Source organism: Colletotrichum navitas, assembly GCF_030913465.1.
Source record: "Colletotrichum navitas strain CBS 125086 chromosome Unknown LY79scaffold_1, whole genome shotgun sequence".
Classification (NCBI taxonomy): domain Eukaryota; kingdom Fungi; phylum Ascomycota; class Sordariomycetes; order Glomerellales; family Glomerellaceae; genus Colletotrichum; species Colletotrichum navitas.
Genome location: NW_026850547.1, coordinates 2,457,255 through 2,471,625, shown reverse-complemented (window position 1 = coordinate 2,471,625; position 14,371 = coordinate 2,457,255). Strand labels below are relative to the sequence as shown.

The window sequence follows — 14,371 nt, the reverse complement described above, 5'->3', positions numbered from 1 at the left end:
GCTTTGAACAGGCAAAGGAGTGCACACAGGTACACACCGTTTGCTATTGAACAATATCAATATTTGTGACTTACACAGTTCAAGGTGTCAGGAGGCCTCTACCAGACTGAAAAATGGAGCCTTCTGGTGTCAGAAATACATATATCAGGTGTGTGGGTGAGATAATACTGTTCCGTTGCGATCACTACAACAAAGTAATCACAAATTGGTGTACCGAGTGCTATGACGAGTTCAGCGAGCAGATGGAGAGTGAGTTAGGGGGAAGAAATATTGTGTTCGGCAACCTTCGAGTTTTAGAAGCAGGAGCGACCTTCGCATGAAAAAAGTATGGCAGGTATAAGCAATAGGGCCGCTCCTGCCTTCAATACCCGCCTAGTTGTTCACTCCAACTTTCTTTAGTTATGCAGCATCTGATAAGGTAGAACGGCGCATGATGGGATGACAGGAACTCAGCTTCCGGCTCTTCGCTCCTTCGCTAGGCGGGTGGGCAGGTAAGGTATCTCACTCATTGCGTCGTTCTACTAGAGTTGCTGACATGGGCTATCCACGGCGGCTGGGCGTGGTGAGCGAAAGCCCGAGAAAGCTGGTTGACACACGGTCTTGACTTGATTTCTAGCAATGTCTATAGAGACTCCATCTCACCATTCCCCTTTACCAAACAGCCATGCTGTACCCTCTCGTCTCTGAAATCGATCTGTGAGTGACTGCGTACAAGTCTCCATGGATTTGGAGCCACATCAACCCTGTCATCTGTGTTTTCTCACAGACAAGGCACTACGTAATACGATCTCGGCAGAAGTACATCAGACCGAAGAATGCCTTCGGGGCCGTGTCGAATGAGGTAGCTTGCGCCTCGACTTAGAATGACAAGGAGAGCAAGATCAGAAATCTTGTTATGCTACCATGGTGGAAAAACCAAAGATAGTACCTAGCCTAAAAAGTTGCGACGATGTCGCAATCGAGTAGCCTGATGGTAACAAGTTTTGGTGTGTGCATTAGAATCAGAAGCGTCCGAACCCCACTGGGCAAGATGGGCGTGCCGATAGCGCTCGGCCGTGCACATAAGCCGCATAGTCTCGGTGTTAGATAGAGGGGTCCTTCAAAAAAATATTTCCCGTCCATATCGCGATCGCATCTTTTGCAATTGCCAGTCAGATCACAAAACCCCCCACAATGGCACCCTCTTCAACACCCAGCCAGGCCGAGCTGGACCGGCGGAGGGTAAGTGCAAGAAGCCACAGTGAATGCGATTGAGCACTGAGTACTGACAAGACTGCGTCCTAGATAGTCGGCATCAACAAGGAAACCGTTACCGATGTGAACTCGACCGACTACCCGGGCACCTACGCCGGCGAGGACCACGCTTGGGATCTTGACCGCTTCGCCTCCAACTTCCGCGTTCAGTTCCACTACAACGCCCAACATGAGGCGTCCTTCTCCCTCATTGGCGTCGATGCCTCCATCGCCAACGCTTTCCGCCGCATCCTCATCGCCGAGATCCCGACCATCGCCATTGAGAACGTCTATATCGAGAACAACACCTCTGTCATACAGGACGAGGTCCTGGCCCACCGCCTCGGACTCATCCCCTTTACTGGTAACCCTGAGGGTATCCATAGGTTTCTCAAGTGGTACCGCAAGCCCGAGCAGGGCGGCAAGGGCTCCTTCGATTACAACACCGTCCAGCTGCGCCTGCGCGTGGAGTGCACCCGTAACCCAGACGCCGCTCCTGGCGAGACCGACCCGAACAAGGCTTTCCTCAACTCGAGCGTATACGCGAAGGATATTGAGTTCGTACCTACCGGGCGCCAGCTCGAGTTTTTCTCTGGCGAGGATGCCATTCGCCCCGTCAACCCGGACATCCTTGTCGCTAAGCTGCGGCCCGGCCAGTGCATCGAGCTCGACATGCACATGCACAAGGGCATCGGCGCCGACCACGCGAAGTTTTCGCCTGTCGCCACCGCCTCGTATCGTCTCATGCCCACCATCAACATCACGCGACCGATTCTAGGCCAGGACGCCGAGAAGTTTGCCAAGTGCTTTCCCGAGGGCGTCATCAGCATCGAGAAGGTCACGAAGAAGGACGCTGCTGTCGCTGGTAGCGGATACGAGGGGCATGAAGGTGAAAAGAAGGCCGTCGTCAAAGACGCTATGAAGGATACAGTCAGTCGCGAGTGCTTGCGCCACCCCGAGTTTGAGGGTAAGGTCAAGCTAGGCCGGGTACGGGACCACTTCATTTTCTCCATCGAGAGCACGGGACAGTGGGACAGCGATGAATTGTTTTTGGAGTCAGTTAAGCAGTTTAAGACGAGGTGTATCCGTCTTGAGCAGCAGGTCATCAACATGGTTAGATGAAGCTCCACTGCACATGTACCATACCTATAGATATCCCGTCATTTCTGTTTTGCAAGGGTTGGCTGGCAATGGCAAAGAAAAAAGTTAATTACGACAATGGTTTTTGATTCTTCTATATTGCCTCTAACTGCGCGGTCATGCCTCCACTCACTCTCCTTTTGTTACGTGTACGGCAAAACATGCTGTCGTTATCATCCACCATTAGTCATGAAGCTCGGGTTTGTCTTATACAGTCGTCTTGAACCGCAGATAGAAGTTGAACTGAAGAGGAAACGCAGGGTCCGTCACGAGAACATTCTGTCCGTCCTCCAACTCGAGTTCCTCGATTGTTTTCTCAAGGTTGGGCCGTGTCTGCTCTTCCAAGCTGGGCGGGGATTGCATGTACAGAGTTTTGTTGTCGGCTCTGATGGATGGCCTCTTCAGCTGGGCCTCTGGACGGACGGCGAATGAGTCCAGGAGATCCTGTAATGTAGTCTTGGGGTCGACCTCTAGAGGCCGCGACTGTTGTCCACATACAGGACAGTCGTCCTTCTTTTCGTGCTTGAAGGTGTAGGTGTAGATGCTGTCGTTACCAGAGTACATCATGTAGTTTTCTTCCATTCCGAGCGTCGGCGCAGCCGAGCTAGCAAGCTTGAAAGCTTCATTGCAGCATGCTGCTGCGATGATGGCGTTTGTGGACGCGATGGCGGGGATAATGTTCTTGATGACCCCCTGTGTGAGAGCATACGTCACGCCGGTGATATTGAACTCTTGAGCACGGGCAAGAGCTTTCTGATAGAGCCAAGACACATGGGTAGAGTCGTCCTTGTCCAGTTGAGGGAACGGTTTCTCCTTTTCCCAGGCGATAACATGCGCCCACTCTATACAGTGTTCGGGTTGGCGGGGGATAGAGGCGATAGTGCAGAGGGGAACAGCAGCTCGTGGCGCATGCATGTCCAATTGGCACTCGATACAAGACGTGATTGAGGGTACAATAACTCGAGCCTGTCCCTTGAAGCCCTCTGTGCCTCCATCGATCATCGGAATCAAGGAGTCGGGGTCCTCACCCTCCTCGGCGATTTGAACAAGCGTCGCATTGATCCATCTCCGTGCTTCAATGCTGTCCAAGCCGCAAACGACGAACTGGAACTGCTTGTAGAAGTCATGGTCGAAATCCTGAATGGCGCAGTTGTGGGCTGTAATCTTAACGCCTTTAACACGGCGCATAACGAACTGGGCCGCGACCTCGGCCTTGGACTTGCCCACATCGGACTTTCTAAATAGAAACTGTCGGTTGAGGTTCGAGATATCGATGGTGTCTAATTCAACCATTAGCCCAGGCTATCGCACTGGAAGCAGACCAATGTTTACCCATATCGATGACATGTATGTCCTTGAACTTGGACATAGCTAGGTTCTTCAGAATCTCGCACCCAAGACCACCAGCACCGCTTAGTAAATGTCAGTCACACCGTTCTCTAGTCAGGGAAGGAATCACGCACATGACCCTATCGAATCATTGTTAGCAAGCAGGCATAAAGAACTAGGTTGTTCCTCAACTCACAAGACTTTGATCTTGTCAAACTGCTCGAAAGCTTCCTCTGTTCCGGCGACATCAGGATCGCTGAAAGGGCCTGGGTTCTTGCGAATGTTGTCGAGGTAGGTCCTGATTCACAACAGGATCAGCACATGGATACAACAAAGCCATTTGGGGTGTTAAAGGCGGCGGCTGGGGGGAACTCACCATCGCTTTCCTTCGTTGACAACCGCAGTCAGTCCAGTACCAGTTGCAGTTGGAGCAGCAGCTTCAGTAGCCATGTTTGGGAGTATCAAGTTGACTACCTAGGCTTCCAATAAAGTGGTTGAGAAGGGACAATCAATCAACCGCTCGGGTCGTGTTCTTGGTGAAGCCGAGCTTCGGTAGGTGGAGGGGCCGATATGATGAAATGCCCCTAAGATGCTTGGGAGCTGCGTCTGTGCACGGTAGATGCCATCAAAGACTTATCGATAAAGAGAGTGGGGCGCATAGCAGGGGTGTCTGCAAGATGGTAGGGTGAACCGAAATATGTCAGTCACAGTGTTGTCACTGTATTTTCAACCTAGGGTGCCTGGGAGGAAACAATTGGGTTCCTAATTATTATCTGGTGTTGGGTACGAAGGTAGAGGAAACTCTAGATGGTCATCACCAACATCGTTCTCTATACGCTGCCTGCACGCTAGAGAATACATTCTACTGGTTTCTCCTTAGTAACATGCCCGTACCGCCGTTTACTCCTCAACAGTGTACTCAGCACAATGGATGACTTCTTTACTCCAGTCAGCAAGACCTACTTGAAAGCAAAACCCGAGGAACCTCTTTTGCAAGAATCGAAACCGAGCAAGAAGCCCGCAAAAATCGCACAACAAGATTCCACCGTCACCACCGTTGAAGATGGTCTGGAAATTCTGAAGAACCAGCCGGATTATGACAGCCTCACGGCCGTTCTCAGTTCTCTCGACCATGGCACGATTGCCGCCGCAGGCTTCAAAGTGGCAATGCCGAGCCCCGAGGCCGCGCAAATTATCCAATGCTTGGTTGTGGAAATCATTCCCAACTATTGGCCTCTGCTCAAGGAGGAGGCTCTTGGGAACTCGTGTACCCAAGACGCCGACAGCCCAAGGGGCCTTGAGTTGCTGCTGAAATGTCTGAGGAATGTCACGGGCCTCAACGCCGTCATTACGCGCATGAAAGCATTGATCCAGGAATCTAAAGCTGCCGCTCAAGATGTGAAACGGTCGGATCTGGCACTCAACCTATGTGTGTTACTCGAGGTTTGCTCGACGGTGCTGGGCAAGGATGAGCACCTCGCTATGCTGTGGACTGCAAGCAGCTCAGGACTAGGCTCTATGGTTGAAAGGAGACCGATGGCACATGAGTTTACTGCACTGATTGCAGGTGGAAGACTCATTTCAGTTGCAGCCGAGGCCGATGCCATCGCTAATACAGATAGGATCAACAAGAATAACCTCTGGATCGCAAACGGACATGACTACAGCAAGTGGGTGGGCAGGAGCATCACATACTGGGCGAAAAGTGACATCTCATCTGATGATGTCAAGCTCTGCTCCGAATTGTTTACGCGGTCTCTTCGCCTGGGCTACTCTGGTAAGTTTCTGTTCTCTCAAGCCATCCGATGTCGAACAGAATCGTTAACGTTCTTTCAGACGGTCTAATGAAGCAGCTCATCAGCGACATGCTGCTCGGTCCGGAACAAAACCGCAATGCCTTCTTCAAAGTTTTCGGCCAATTCTCCCAGCTCGAACAGAAGAGGGTGATGTTTGCTGCTCTGCAGTATTTATCCGAAGCGTTCCTCAACAAGCTGGACGACGCGGAGGCGTTAGAGCTCAATGTGACTATATCCGCCGCTGCGGGTGTCATCGAGAAGATAGTTTCTAACGATGAAAGCCGGAAAGCCCATCTGGTTTCCTGGCTAACTAGCTCAACCGGTGCTGGCCTCGGTGACGGTGTAGGGATCAGGCGTGCGGTCTTAGCTGCACTCGCACAAGACAAGGAATGTGCTGTTCTCGTCTTTGAGAAGAGCCTTTACCAATTTGGAGACCAACTTTACATCAAGCACTCTCCGATGATGCAGCAGCAAGGTAAGGTCCTGTTTGTTCTCCTCAATGTCTGGCCATTTACTAAGCAAAAATCACAGCTCATGCCCAGGTCCTGCTTCTGAGCGCTAGCTACGTCAACAGATTGTCGCCCCTGAAGCTCAAGATGCTGATGCGGTCCTCGGGTTATCTGAACATGGTATCTAACAGAATCGGCGCCTCGCAAGAGAAAGCCAGATTTCTGGGTATGGCGGTAGGCGAAGCACTTTCTGGCCTCATCGATGGGGGAGACAAGAAATTAGATTTCAAGATGGAAGAGATGGCAACTGAGGAAGCCAAGTTCTACAAAAACCTCGTCAGGACTTTGGACAACGTAGGACCCATTGAAGCCTTGACCATCACGCCAAAAGTGATAGAGAAGACGCGACAGTTAGCAACGAAGCTGAAACGCCCTGAGCCTGCGCCAAAGCCGAAGCAAACAGTCACTCCCTCCAAGTTCATCATCCAGGAAGTCTCAGACTCCGAGAGCGAAGACGAAGACCTTGTCCCCTATGCTAAGCCCGTCGACGACGCTGAAGATTCGGACGAGGACGCCACGCTCGTACGCCGCGACAAGCCGAAAGCTCCCGTCTACATTCGTGACCTTATCACCTATCTCCGCGACACAGATAATTACGACAAACAGAAACTCGCCCTCACTACCGCTCCGCTGCTGATCCGCCGCAAGGCTAATTTCGGCACCGAGGTTTCTTCGCATATTGATGAGCTCGCAACCCTTCTCGTTGGTCTGCAGGACAAGTTCGAGATTGAGGGCTTCAATGAGCTCCGCCTCCAAGGCATGGTTGCTACCGTTGTCGCTCAGCCACAGAAGATGGGCCAGTGGTTCGCAAAGACTTTCTTCGACGGCGATTACTCCATCTCTCAGCGTGCCTCGATCCTCATAGTTCTTGGCCTTAGCGCCCGTGAGCTCGCCGGGTTCGAAAAATCTGAGCACGCCGCCGCTGCTTCGTTCCCCTCGAAGCGTCTCCCCGAGAAGATGGAGGCGCTGTACCTCGACCCCTATACCGCATCAAATCAGCCTCCATCCTCATCCAGCCTCAAGGCCATTCCCACCAACGCTCTCGACACCATCGCCAGATCCTTGATTTCTTCTTTCCTAGCCCCTATAGCTGCCAACGCAGCAGACGCAGCCACCGGCCCCGATGTCCTCAAGCTCTCAACCTTCACATCTCGCCTTCCATCCAAAACCTCCAAGAAACCCCGCGTTCGCGCCATCCCCAACACAACGGCCTCTATGCTTGCCACTTCTTACTTTTTTCCCTTAACTGCTCGCTTCCAACATGCACTGCGGTCCCGCTCCGCCCGCTCCGGCGTTTTCATCCAGCCGTATCTCCTCTCTCTTTATCTCAAGACGCTGGCTATTCTCATCCACGCGGCAGGCCCCTCGACGCTGGCACTTCCACAGATGACGGCTGAGCTCTGGGATCTGCTCCTCGGCGTGCGGGCCCATGTCAATGGGGACATTCCTGGGACACACGCGGTGCTTGTCGCGTTGGCTGCTATGCTCGAGGTCAACGAGGCGTCGGACATGCGGCGTTTGTGCGAAATGCATCCACGCGAAGTCGTCGAGACGCAGGAATGGGTCAGTGGGGTGTTCAATGGCACACATGGTGAGGGCGGAGGGGAGGAGAACGATGTCAAGATGCTTTCTGCTGGGGTACTTGTTAAGTTGCAGGAAGCGACGGAGAGGTATCGTGCCTTGCTGTTAGGTGATATGATCGGTTTTTCATAGAATAGTCGCACAAACATAGTACCGTCTAAAGGAACGGATGCCATTACTAAATAACAGTATGTGACTATTGCCCCGCATGAAGCAGACGTTGTCCCTGTGCCCCGTTAGTCAACCAGATCATGATAGCGATACAAGTTCTTCTCCTGTGGGACATGCCCCTGAACGCCGTCATTCCATAAAAAGCGAGGTTCCTAGCCATATTGTCTGCCGTACTGTTTCGTATATATAAACAAGAGTCGAACAGTACGTTGAATTTCCTTCAGTTTGTCTCTCCCATAAAATCTTGTCTGCCACCCTTACGCACCGGCAGCGTTGAGAGATACTGATTGGCATGACTAAGATGCTCGCCAAGACTCATCGCCATTCGCCTCAGCTCTTCTTTTACTGCATCTGCGCTGGCGGAACCTTGCATTACCTCCACCGATGGGGGCGCAGGTGGTGGCGGCAACGGGAGAATGCCACTATCACGAGTGCCCGTTGAGCGTGGACCACCCAGGGAGAGAGCCGGCTGGGCGGCCTGCTGAGGAGTCAGGTACTCGGGATCTGAGTAATCGGCGCTATTGACGCTGTTGAACGACCGGTGCGTGTTCAACCTCAGGCCACCCTGGCCGTTTAAAGGTCGGACGGTGGCACCGGGCTCGGCCATAGAGAGGTCAACAACGCTCACGTCATCGTCTCTGGGAACCTTCGAAGCAAAGTCGGAGTCATCCGAAACATAAATCGAGGGTTCTCGGTTTGATAATGGCACATATATGGACGGTTCGCGATTTGACGCGGGGACATATATAGACGGCTCCCGGTTGGTCATGGGGACGTACAACGAAGCGTGGCGTTCAAGATCGAATGGGTTTGCCATGCCGACATCTGAGCCGCTCACAGAAGCAGCGTCTGAGTTCGCCGTGGACGGGCGGGTAAGTTCCGGCATCGCGTCGGCCAGGCCCATATCGAGATCGATCAGGCTGCCAGTTGATACGCGGTTGTTCTGGTAGGTGGTTTGTGGAACCATGAGCTCGTCGAGGTCGATCAAGCTGCCGCTGGATTCTCTGTTGTTCAACTGCGAGTTCGGCTGGGGAACCATGAGGTCACCGCCGTAGTTAGGGGCCGGGGCTGGATCAGTCTGGTGGTGGAACATCTGAGGGCGAGATGCGGAATTCGGTGCTGAGGGGACCTCCTGGAGAGCAGGGAATACGAAGGGACGATCATCGCTAAAAGAATGGTCTTCGTTTAATGGTCGATCCTCGTTAAAGGAGAACCTAGACATTTCTGGGTTCGCTGAAGCTGGCGGAGCCATGGAAGGAAACTTCCAGTCCTGCGTCTTCCTGTTCGGATTCAGATCCGCCGGGTCGCTCAGAGGCGGTTTGTTGAAATCCGGCTCGTCTCCCATATGATAATCAACAGATGCACGCGGTCCACCAGCTCTAATAGTATTCATGTCGACAAAATTAGATAGGTCGCTGCCGGACAATGACGCATCGAGATCAATGAGCGATTCTCTCACTGCCGTCGACTGAAGAGAGTCGTCTCGCAAGGGAAGATCTGAAGCTGGCGGGGGGATGGGCCTGCCATAATAGGCCCGGGAGTTATCCTCGTAGTTGGATATTGTATTCGGATCGAACACTTTTTCCAAAGGCGCCTTCATGGCGGCGAGCTGCTGTGGTGGCGGTCTCCTCCGAGCCTTTGGCTTAGCTCGCGACATCTCGTCCAGAAGCACTGGGTCGAAATCCACGTTTGAGCCATACACATCGTAGACTGCCTGAGCATCTGTGTTTTGAAACACCTGTTGGTCGAATGCCATTGTTGTGCTGAAATTCCACTCATCGTTCGCCATCGCTGTAGACGAAAAGTCGGAGTCGTCCATGCCCGACATGCCCTGGGCTCCACCTGGAGCGAAAAGGGATTTGCGGCTACCGCCTTGGGACTCCCAAAGCTTGAAGCCTTTAACCAACAAGGCTAGTGACGAGGCCGGATACTGTTGGGCCGTGTTGGCGATATAAGGATGTTTCTGAACCTCTTCGATAGTTGGCCGTTTCGCCGGATCTTCCTCCAAGCAGTACGCAACCAGGCTCTTCAGCCTCTCGGAGTACTGGTCGCCCTCAAGCCGTGGCGTGTGCGCTTTGATATAGTTTCCAAGCTGGTAAACGTCGATTCCAGCCATAACGTTCGGCGGAAGGCCAGAGGCAATTTCAAAAACCATAGAGCCAAATGCCCAGATGTCAACCTCTGTACCATACGACGTCGACTGGTCGAAAAGTTCTGGTGCCATCCAGTGAGGTGTCCCAATGAACGTTGATCGTTTGTCAAACTTGGTCTCAATAACGCCAGCGACTCCAAAATCGCAAAGCTGTACCCCGCCAGACTCGGTAACCAGAACATTGGCGCACTTGATGTCGCGGTGGATAATTCCCTGACGATGAACCCAGGACACGGCTTCAGCGACCTCCCTGAGAATAGGGATGATCCATTTCTCTTGCAAGCCGCCAGGCGCTGTGGGCTTCATGAGCGTTGCTACACTACCGCCAGCGCAATACTCGGTGATCATCCACATGGATTGGCCGACAGGCAACGCGTCGATGACATGGTTGATGTTTTTTGCACCGCTGTCACTGAGAAGTTTCAGGGCGTTCACTTCGGCCAAGAACTCCTTGAACGTGTCGGCAAGCTTGGGGTTGACGGTGTCGCTTTCTTCGATGTCAATGATCTTTACTGCAACAAGCATGCTGGTATTGATGTCGGTTGCTTTGTAGACGCGCCCAAAACTTCCCTTGCCAATAAGTTCATTGAGAAGATAGGGCGGCTTATCCTGTCCAGCTTTTGCCACCTCATCGTCCACCGCCGCCTGCATCTTTTTTGCATCTTCGAGGGCCTTCTGCTTCGTCACCGAGAAGTCGGGGCCTCGTACCTGAAGCGACATCTTGAGCGAACGATGACCGATGACAACGGTCCTGAAAACTGTGCACCTTTTTGCCTTTTTGCATAGACGTATATAGACAATGCGAATCAGTGTAAAAATCTCGGGTCAAGGCTAGTTGATCTTCGTTGTTCATTGATGTGTATGCCGAGTAGGCAAGATGTTCTGAGAGTCGGGAGTATTCATTGAAGTTAGGAGCTACGGATACCGCAACCTGATACGCTCAAGTTCGGGTCAAACACAGGGGGTGAGGTCGCTAGCACGGCGCCAAGGAAGACTCTAGCCAATCAGCAGCCGCACCACAAAAGCGAGGACATGTGCCAATGCTATATATATAGTCATCAAAACGTAATATCACCCTAACGAGCTCATGTAAACCATGTCCTTCTCACTCATGTCTTGGTTCACGATGCATCAGTTCCCTATAATATCTCATGTAGGTTCTCGCAAGTATGAGTAAAATCGTCTTATGTAACCGTTTCTCATTTCGACAGCTGTGTTCGGATTAGGTAAGGGTACGCCTCAGTTGGTACCCATCTTACAACCAACCAGAGAACCAGTCAGACTTCTTGCCTTCTGCCTCGTTGGTCCTCGTCTTATAGGCCCTAGGGCTTTCAAAGTTGCTCGCTTCACCATTCCATATACCCAGCCTTTTACTCTTAGCTTTGGCCTCTGCCGCTTTATACGCCTCCTCGGCCCCTCCCCACTCGACCCCCGACTTCGCCTCATATGTCGTTGCCAAGCCAAGCTTTAGCATTTCTAGGCCGACATCTTTCTTGAAGAGAAATCGTCTAACATATACTGTCGCAACGATACGGCCATACTGATCACGCCTATGAATGCGAACCCAAATGCGTTTGTCGAGGATGTAGCTCCTTAGCCATTGTAATGCTTCCGCGGCCCCGGGTTGGCCCGGTCGACCAAAATGCGCGCCCTCAGGAGCGTCGATTCCAGCCATCCGTACAGGTATCTGCGTTGACCTTTAGCGTTGGGTTTCGGAATCAGATTCGTAGAACGTACAGTTTTCCCTTTCAGTACGGTTTTGGCTGTGGGGACCTTCCTCAGCCAATCCCAGCCTGCCAGCCTTCCCCCCGGTGTATGAAACATGTGGAAGTTGTCGCCATCTCCCACGCTGGTGACTCGGCCTAGCAGCGTTCGTTTCCTGAATAGGTCGGGCTGGATATGGCCTGCAGTAGGGAACCTCCGCAAACGGGACTGGTAGAAGATGAAGGCTGCTAGTGATGCGACCGACGTTAGGAAAACAGGAGCCCACTCCTTTGCGGCGTGTAGTGGAGGATCAGGCTTTGGGAGGAGATCGTTCCACGATGTGGGCTTGGAGCGCGCGCCATCTTCCTTCTGGCTAGGTGTGGGGGAGCCTGCCGAGCTGGAAGAACTGAACGGCCATGGCATCTTCGAGTGCTCCAAAAGGAGTTCTGCGCCTGCCTAGGTACGTTCAATGGCGTAGGTGCGTGATGCTGTCTGTAACCTCCAATCAGCTCATCGGGACGTTAAGCAAGGCTATGAGAGGCTATAGCTATGATTGTGTGTTTGAATAGATCGAGAGCCAAGCTCCGATGCGTTGTGCATCATTAAGACTTCAATGGGATCAACCGCTTACCTAGTACCTCGTTATCACGGCTACAGCTCGAGTCGCGTTTGTGAGAGCTCACTCATTTACGATGGCATCCATGTAGTGTATACAGTATCAGGTACAGTACATACTGTACACGCTCTGAGGGCTGCGGCAAAACTGCGCTCCGCCAGGCCAATCAGCGAGGGCCCATTTTGAATCGATGCGTTCGAGCTTTCGAGACATGACGGCCACACTACACACTTTCGAAGGCGAATCCCCTCCATTTATCCTAGCCGGCCATCAGCCATTGGCATAATAAAGGAGGCTCAATTGGAGGCAGCACATCTCCTCGAGCTCTTTTGAAGCCGTCTCTCCACTCTACGATCGCGATGTCAGGCCTCTACCGCCTCGCCGGCTACAACGCCAAGAGGTTATGCCTGCGCCCGGCAGCAGCTACCACCCTCGCCGCCCGCCCCTTCTCGACAACCCGCCTGCGCCGATACGCCGATGCTTCTACCGAATACCAGGGCACGAGACTCACTCCAACCTCTGCCGACTTCTCTCGCGCCGAGGACCACTACAGTCTGACGCCGCCGAAGGACCAGGATGTCTTCTCCAAGCCTGAGGAGTCTGTCGAGGACCGAAAGATCCGCCACTACACTGTCAACTTTGGTCCCCAGCACCCTGCTGCTCACGGCGTGTTGCGTCTGATTCTCGAGCTCAATGGTGAGGAGATCATCAGAGCCGATCCTCACGTTGGTCTGCTTCACCGCGGTACCGAGAAGCTTTGCGAGTACAAGACCTACCTCCAGGCCTTGCCCTACTTCGACCGTCTTGACTACGTCTCCATGATGACCAACGAGCAGTGTTTCGCCCTGGCTGTCGAGAAGCTTCTCAATATCGAGATCCCCGATCGCGCGAAGTGGATCCGTACTCTCTTTGGTGAAATCACCCGTATCCTAAACCACCTTATGTCTGTTTTGTCGCACGCCATGGACGTCGGTGCCCTGACGCCGTTCTTATGGGGATTCGAGGAGCGTGAGAAGCTCATGGTAAGTTGGAACGACCGTGGAAGGAGGTGATACGAAAGTCCGACTAAACTATGTGTCTGTCAGGAATTCTACGAGCGTGTCTCTGGTGCCCGTCTCCACGCCGCTTACGTCCGCCCCGGTGGCGTCCACCAGGATATTCCCGTTGGTCTGCTCGACGACATCTACCAGTGGGCTACTCAGTTCGGTGACCGTATCGACGAGACCGAGGAGATGCTCACGGACAACCGTATCTGGATTCAGCGTCTTCAGGGCATCGGTGTGGTGTCTGCCGCTGAGGCTCTGAACTTGTCTTTCACTGGTGTCATGCTTCGTGGTTCCGGTGTCCCTTGGGATATCCGCAAGAGCCAGCCTTACGACGCCTATGATCAGGTTGAGTTTGACGTCCCTGTCGGTGTCCGCGGTGACTGCTACGACCGATACTTGTGCCGCATGGAGGAGTTCAGACAGTCTCTGCGTATCATCCACCAGTGCCTTAACAAGATGCCTGCTGGCCCCGTCCGCGTTGAGGACTACAAGATCTCTCCTCCTCCCCGTGCCGCCATGAAGGAGAACATGGAGGCTCTTATCCACCACTTCCTCCTCTACACCAAGGGTTACGCTGTCCCCCCTGGTGAGACCTACTCTGCCATCGAGGCCCCCAAGGGGGAGATGGGCGTCTTCGTTGTCAGTGATGGCAGCGAGAGACCCTACCGTGTTCACATCAGGGCACCTGGTTTCGCTCACTTGGGCGGTTTCGACCACGTGTCGAAGGGGCACATGCTTGCTGACGCTGTGGCGGTCATTGGCACGATGGACCTGGTGTTCGGTAAGTTTTGTCTCAGCTACTACAGAACAACAAACAGTGAGGCTAACGATAGCGTAGGCGAGGTTGACCGGTAAGGGTGTATTAGGGGATGGAATTCAAAAATGATTTTGAGGAACCTTTCCTTTTGTGTACTTGTAGAATGAAGAGACAGAGCGCCCACGTACATACCGCATCGTACTCTTTTCTAGAAGATTTTCTTCCACACTTCATGGACTTTCGATATGTCCGTGGTCTGTTGTCATTATGTGTGCTTGATGTAGGTACTACAAAATTATTTCCATGTATGGCATAATGATACAAATTGTGTGGCCCA

General features: G+C 52.8%; 6 protein-coding genes across 6 annotated transcripts; 3 read left to right on the top strand and 3 right to left on the bottom strand.

Moving 5' to 3' along the window:
- Positions 1-1,173: 1,173 nt before the first annotated feature.
- LY79DRAFT_503579 (RNA polymerase Rpb3/RpoA insert domain-containing protein) lies at positions 1,174-2,355 on the top strand (the record flags this gene model as incomplete). Its single annotated transcript, XM_060553413.1, has 2 exons — positions 1,174-1,221; positions 1,285-2,355. 2 exons carry the CDS (start codon positions 1,174-1,176, stop codon positions 2,353-2,355), a joined length of 1,119 nt encoding a protein of 372 aa, XP_060421236.1.
- Positions 2,356-2,580: 225 nt separating this feature from the next.
- Positions 2,581-4,152, bottom strand: LY79DRAFT_586039 (ThiF family protein; the record flags this gene model as incomplete). The annotated part of the gene is made up of 4 exons (XM_060560575.1): positions 2,581-3,653; positions 3,706-3,785; positions 3,899-4,000; positions 4,079-4,152. The coding sequence occupies 4 exons, from the start codon at positions 4,150-4,152 to the stop codon at positions 2,581-2,583; spliced, it is 1,329 nt and encodes a 442-aa protein (XP_060421235.1).
- A 292-nt stretch (positions 4,153-4,444) lies between these two features.
- LY79DRAFT_699181 (telomere length regulation protein) lies at positions 4,445-7,746 on the top strand. Its single transcript, XM_060564886.1, has 3 exons — positions 4,445-5,479; positions 5,539-5,973; positions 6,030-7,746. Exons 1-3 carry the CDS (start codon positions 4,630-4,632, stop codon positions 7,718-7,720), a joined length of 2,976 nt encoding a protein of 991 aa, XP_060421234.1. The 5' UTR covers positions 4,445-4,629; the 3' UTR covers positions 7,721-7,746.
- LY79DRAFT_534553 (kinase-like domain-containing protein) lies at positions 7,747-10,824 on the bottom strand. The gene has a single exon (XM_060556439.1). It carries the CDS (start codon positions 10,629-10,631, stop codon positions 7,980-7,982), a length of 2,652 nt encoding a protein of 883 aa, XP_060421233.1. The 5' UTR covers positions 10,632-10,824; the 3' UTR covers positions 7,747-7,979.
- A 161-nt stretch (positions 10,825-10,985) lies between these two features.
- Positions 10,986-12,351, bottom strand: LY79DRAFT_534552 (uncharacterized protein). Its single transcript, XM_060556438.1, has 3 exons — positions 12,247-12,351; positions 11,649-12,107; positions 10,986-11,598 (listed from the first exon to the last, which is right to left on the bottom strand). Exons 2-3 carry the CDS (start codon positions 12,036-12,038, stop codon positions 11,167-11,169), a joined length of 822 nt encoding a protein of 273 aa, XP_060421232.1. The 5' UTR covers positions 12,039-12,107; positions 12,247-12,351; the 3' UTR covers positions 10,986-11,166.
- A 239-nt stretch (positions 12,352-12,590) lies between these two features.
- Positions 12,591-14,132, top strand: LY79DRAFT_664955 (NADH dehydrogenase; the record flags this gene model as incomplete). The annotated part of the gene is made up of 3 exons (XM_060562990.1): positions 12,591-13,253; positions 13,317-14,058; positions 14,116-14,132. 3 exons carry the CDS (start codon positions 12,591-12,593, stop codon positions 14,130-14,132), a joined length of 1,422 nt encoding a protein of 473 aa, XP_060421231.1.
- Positions 14,133-14,371: the final 239 nt, after the last annotated feature.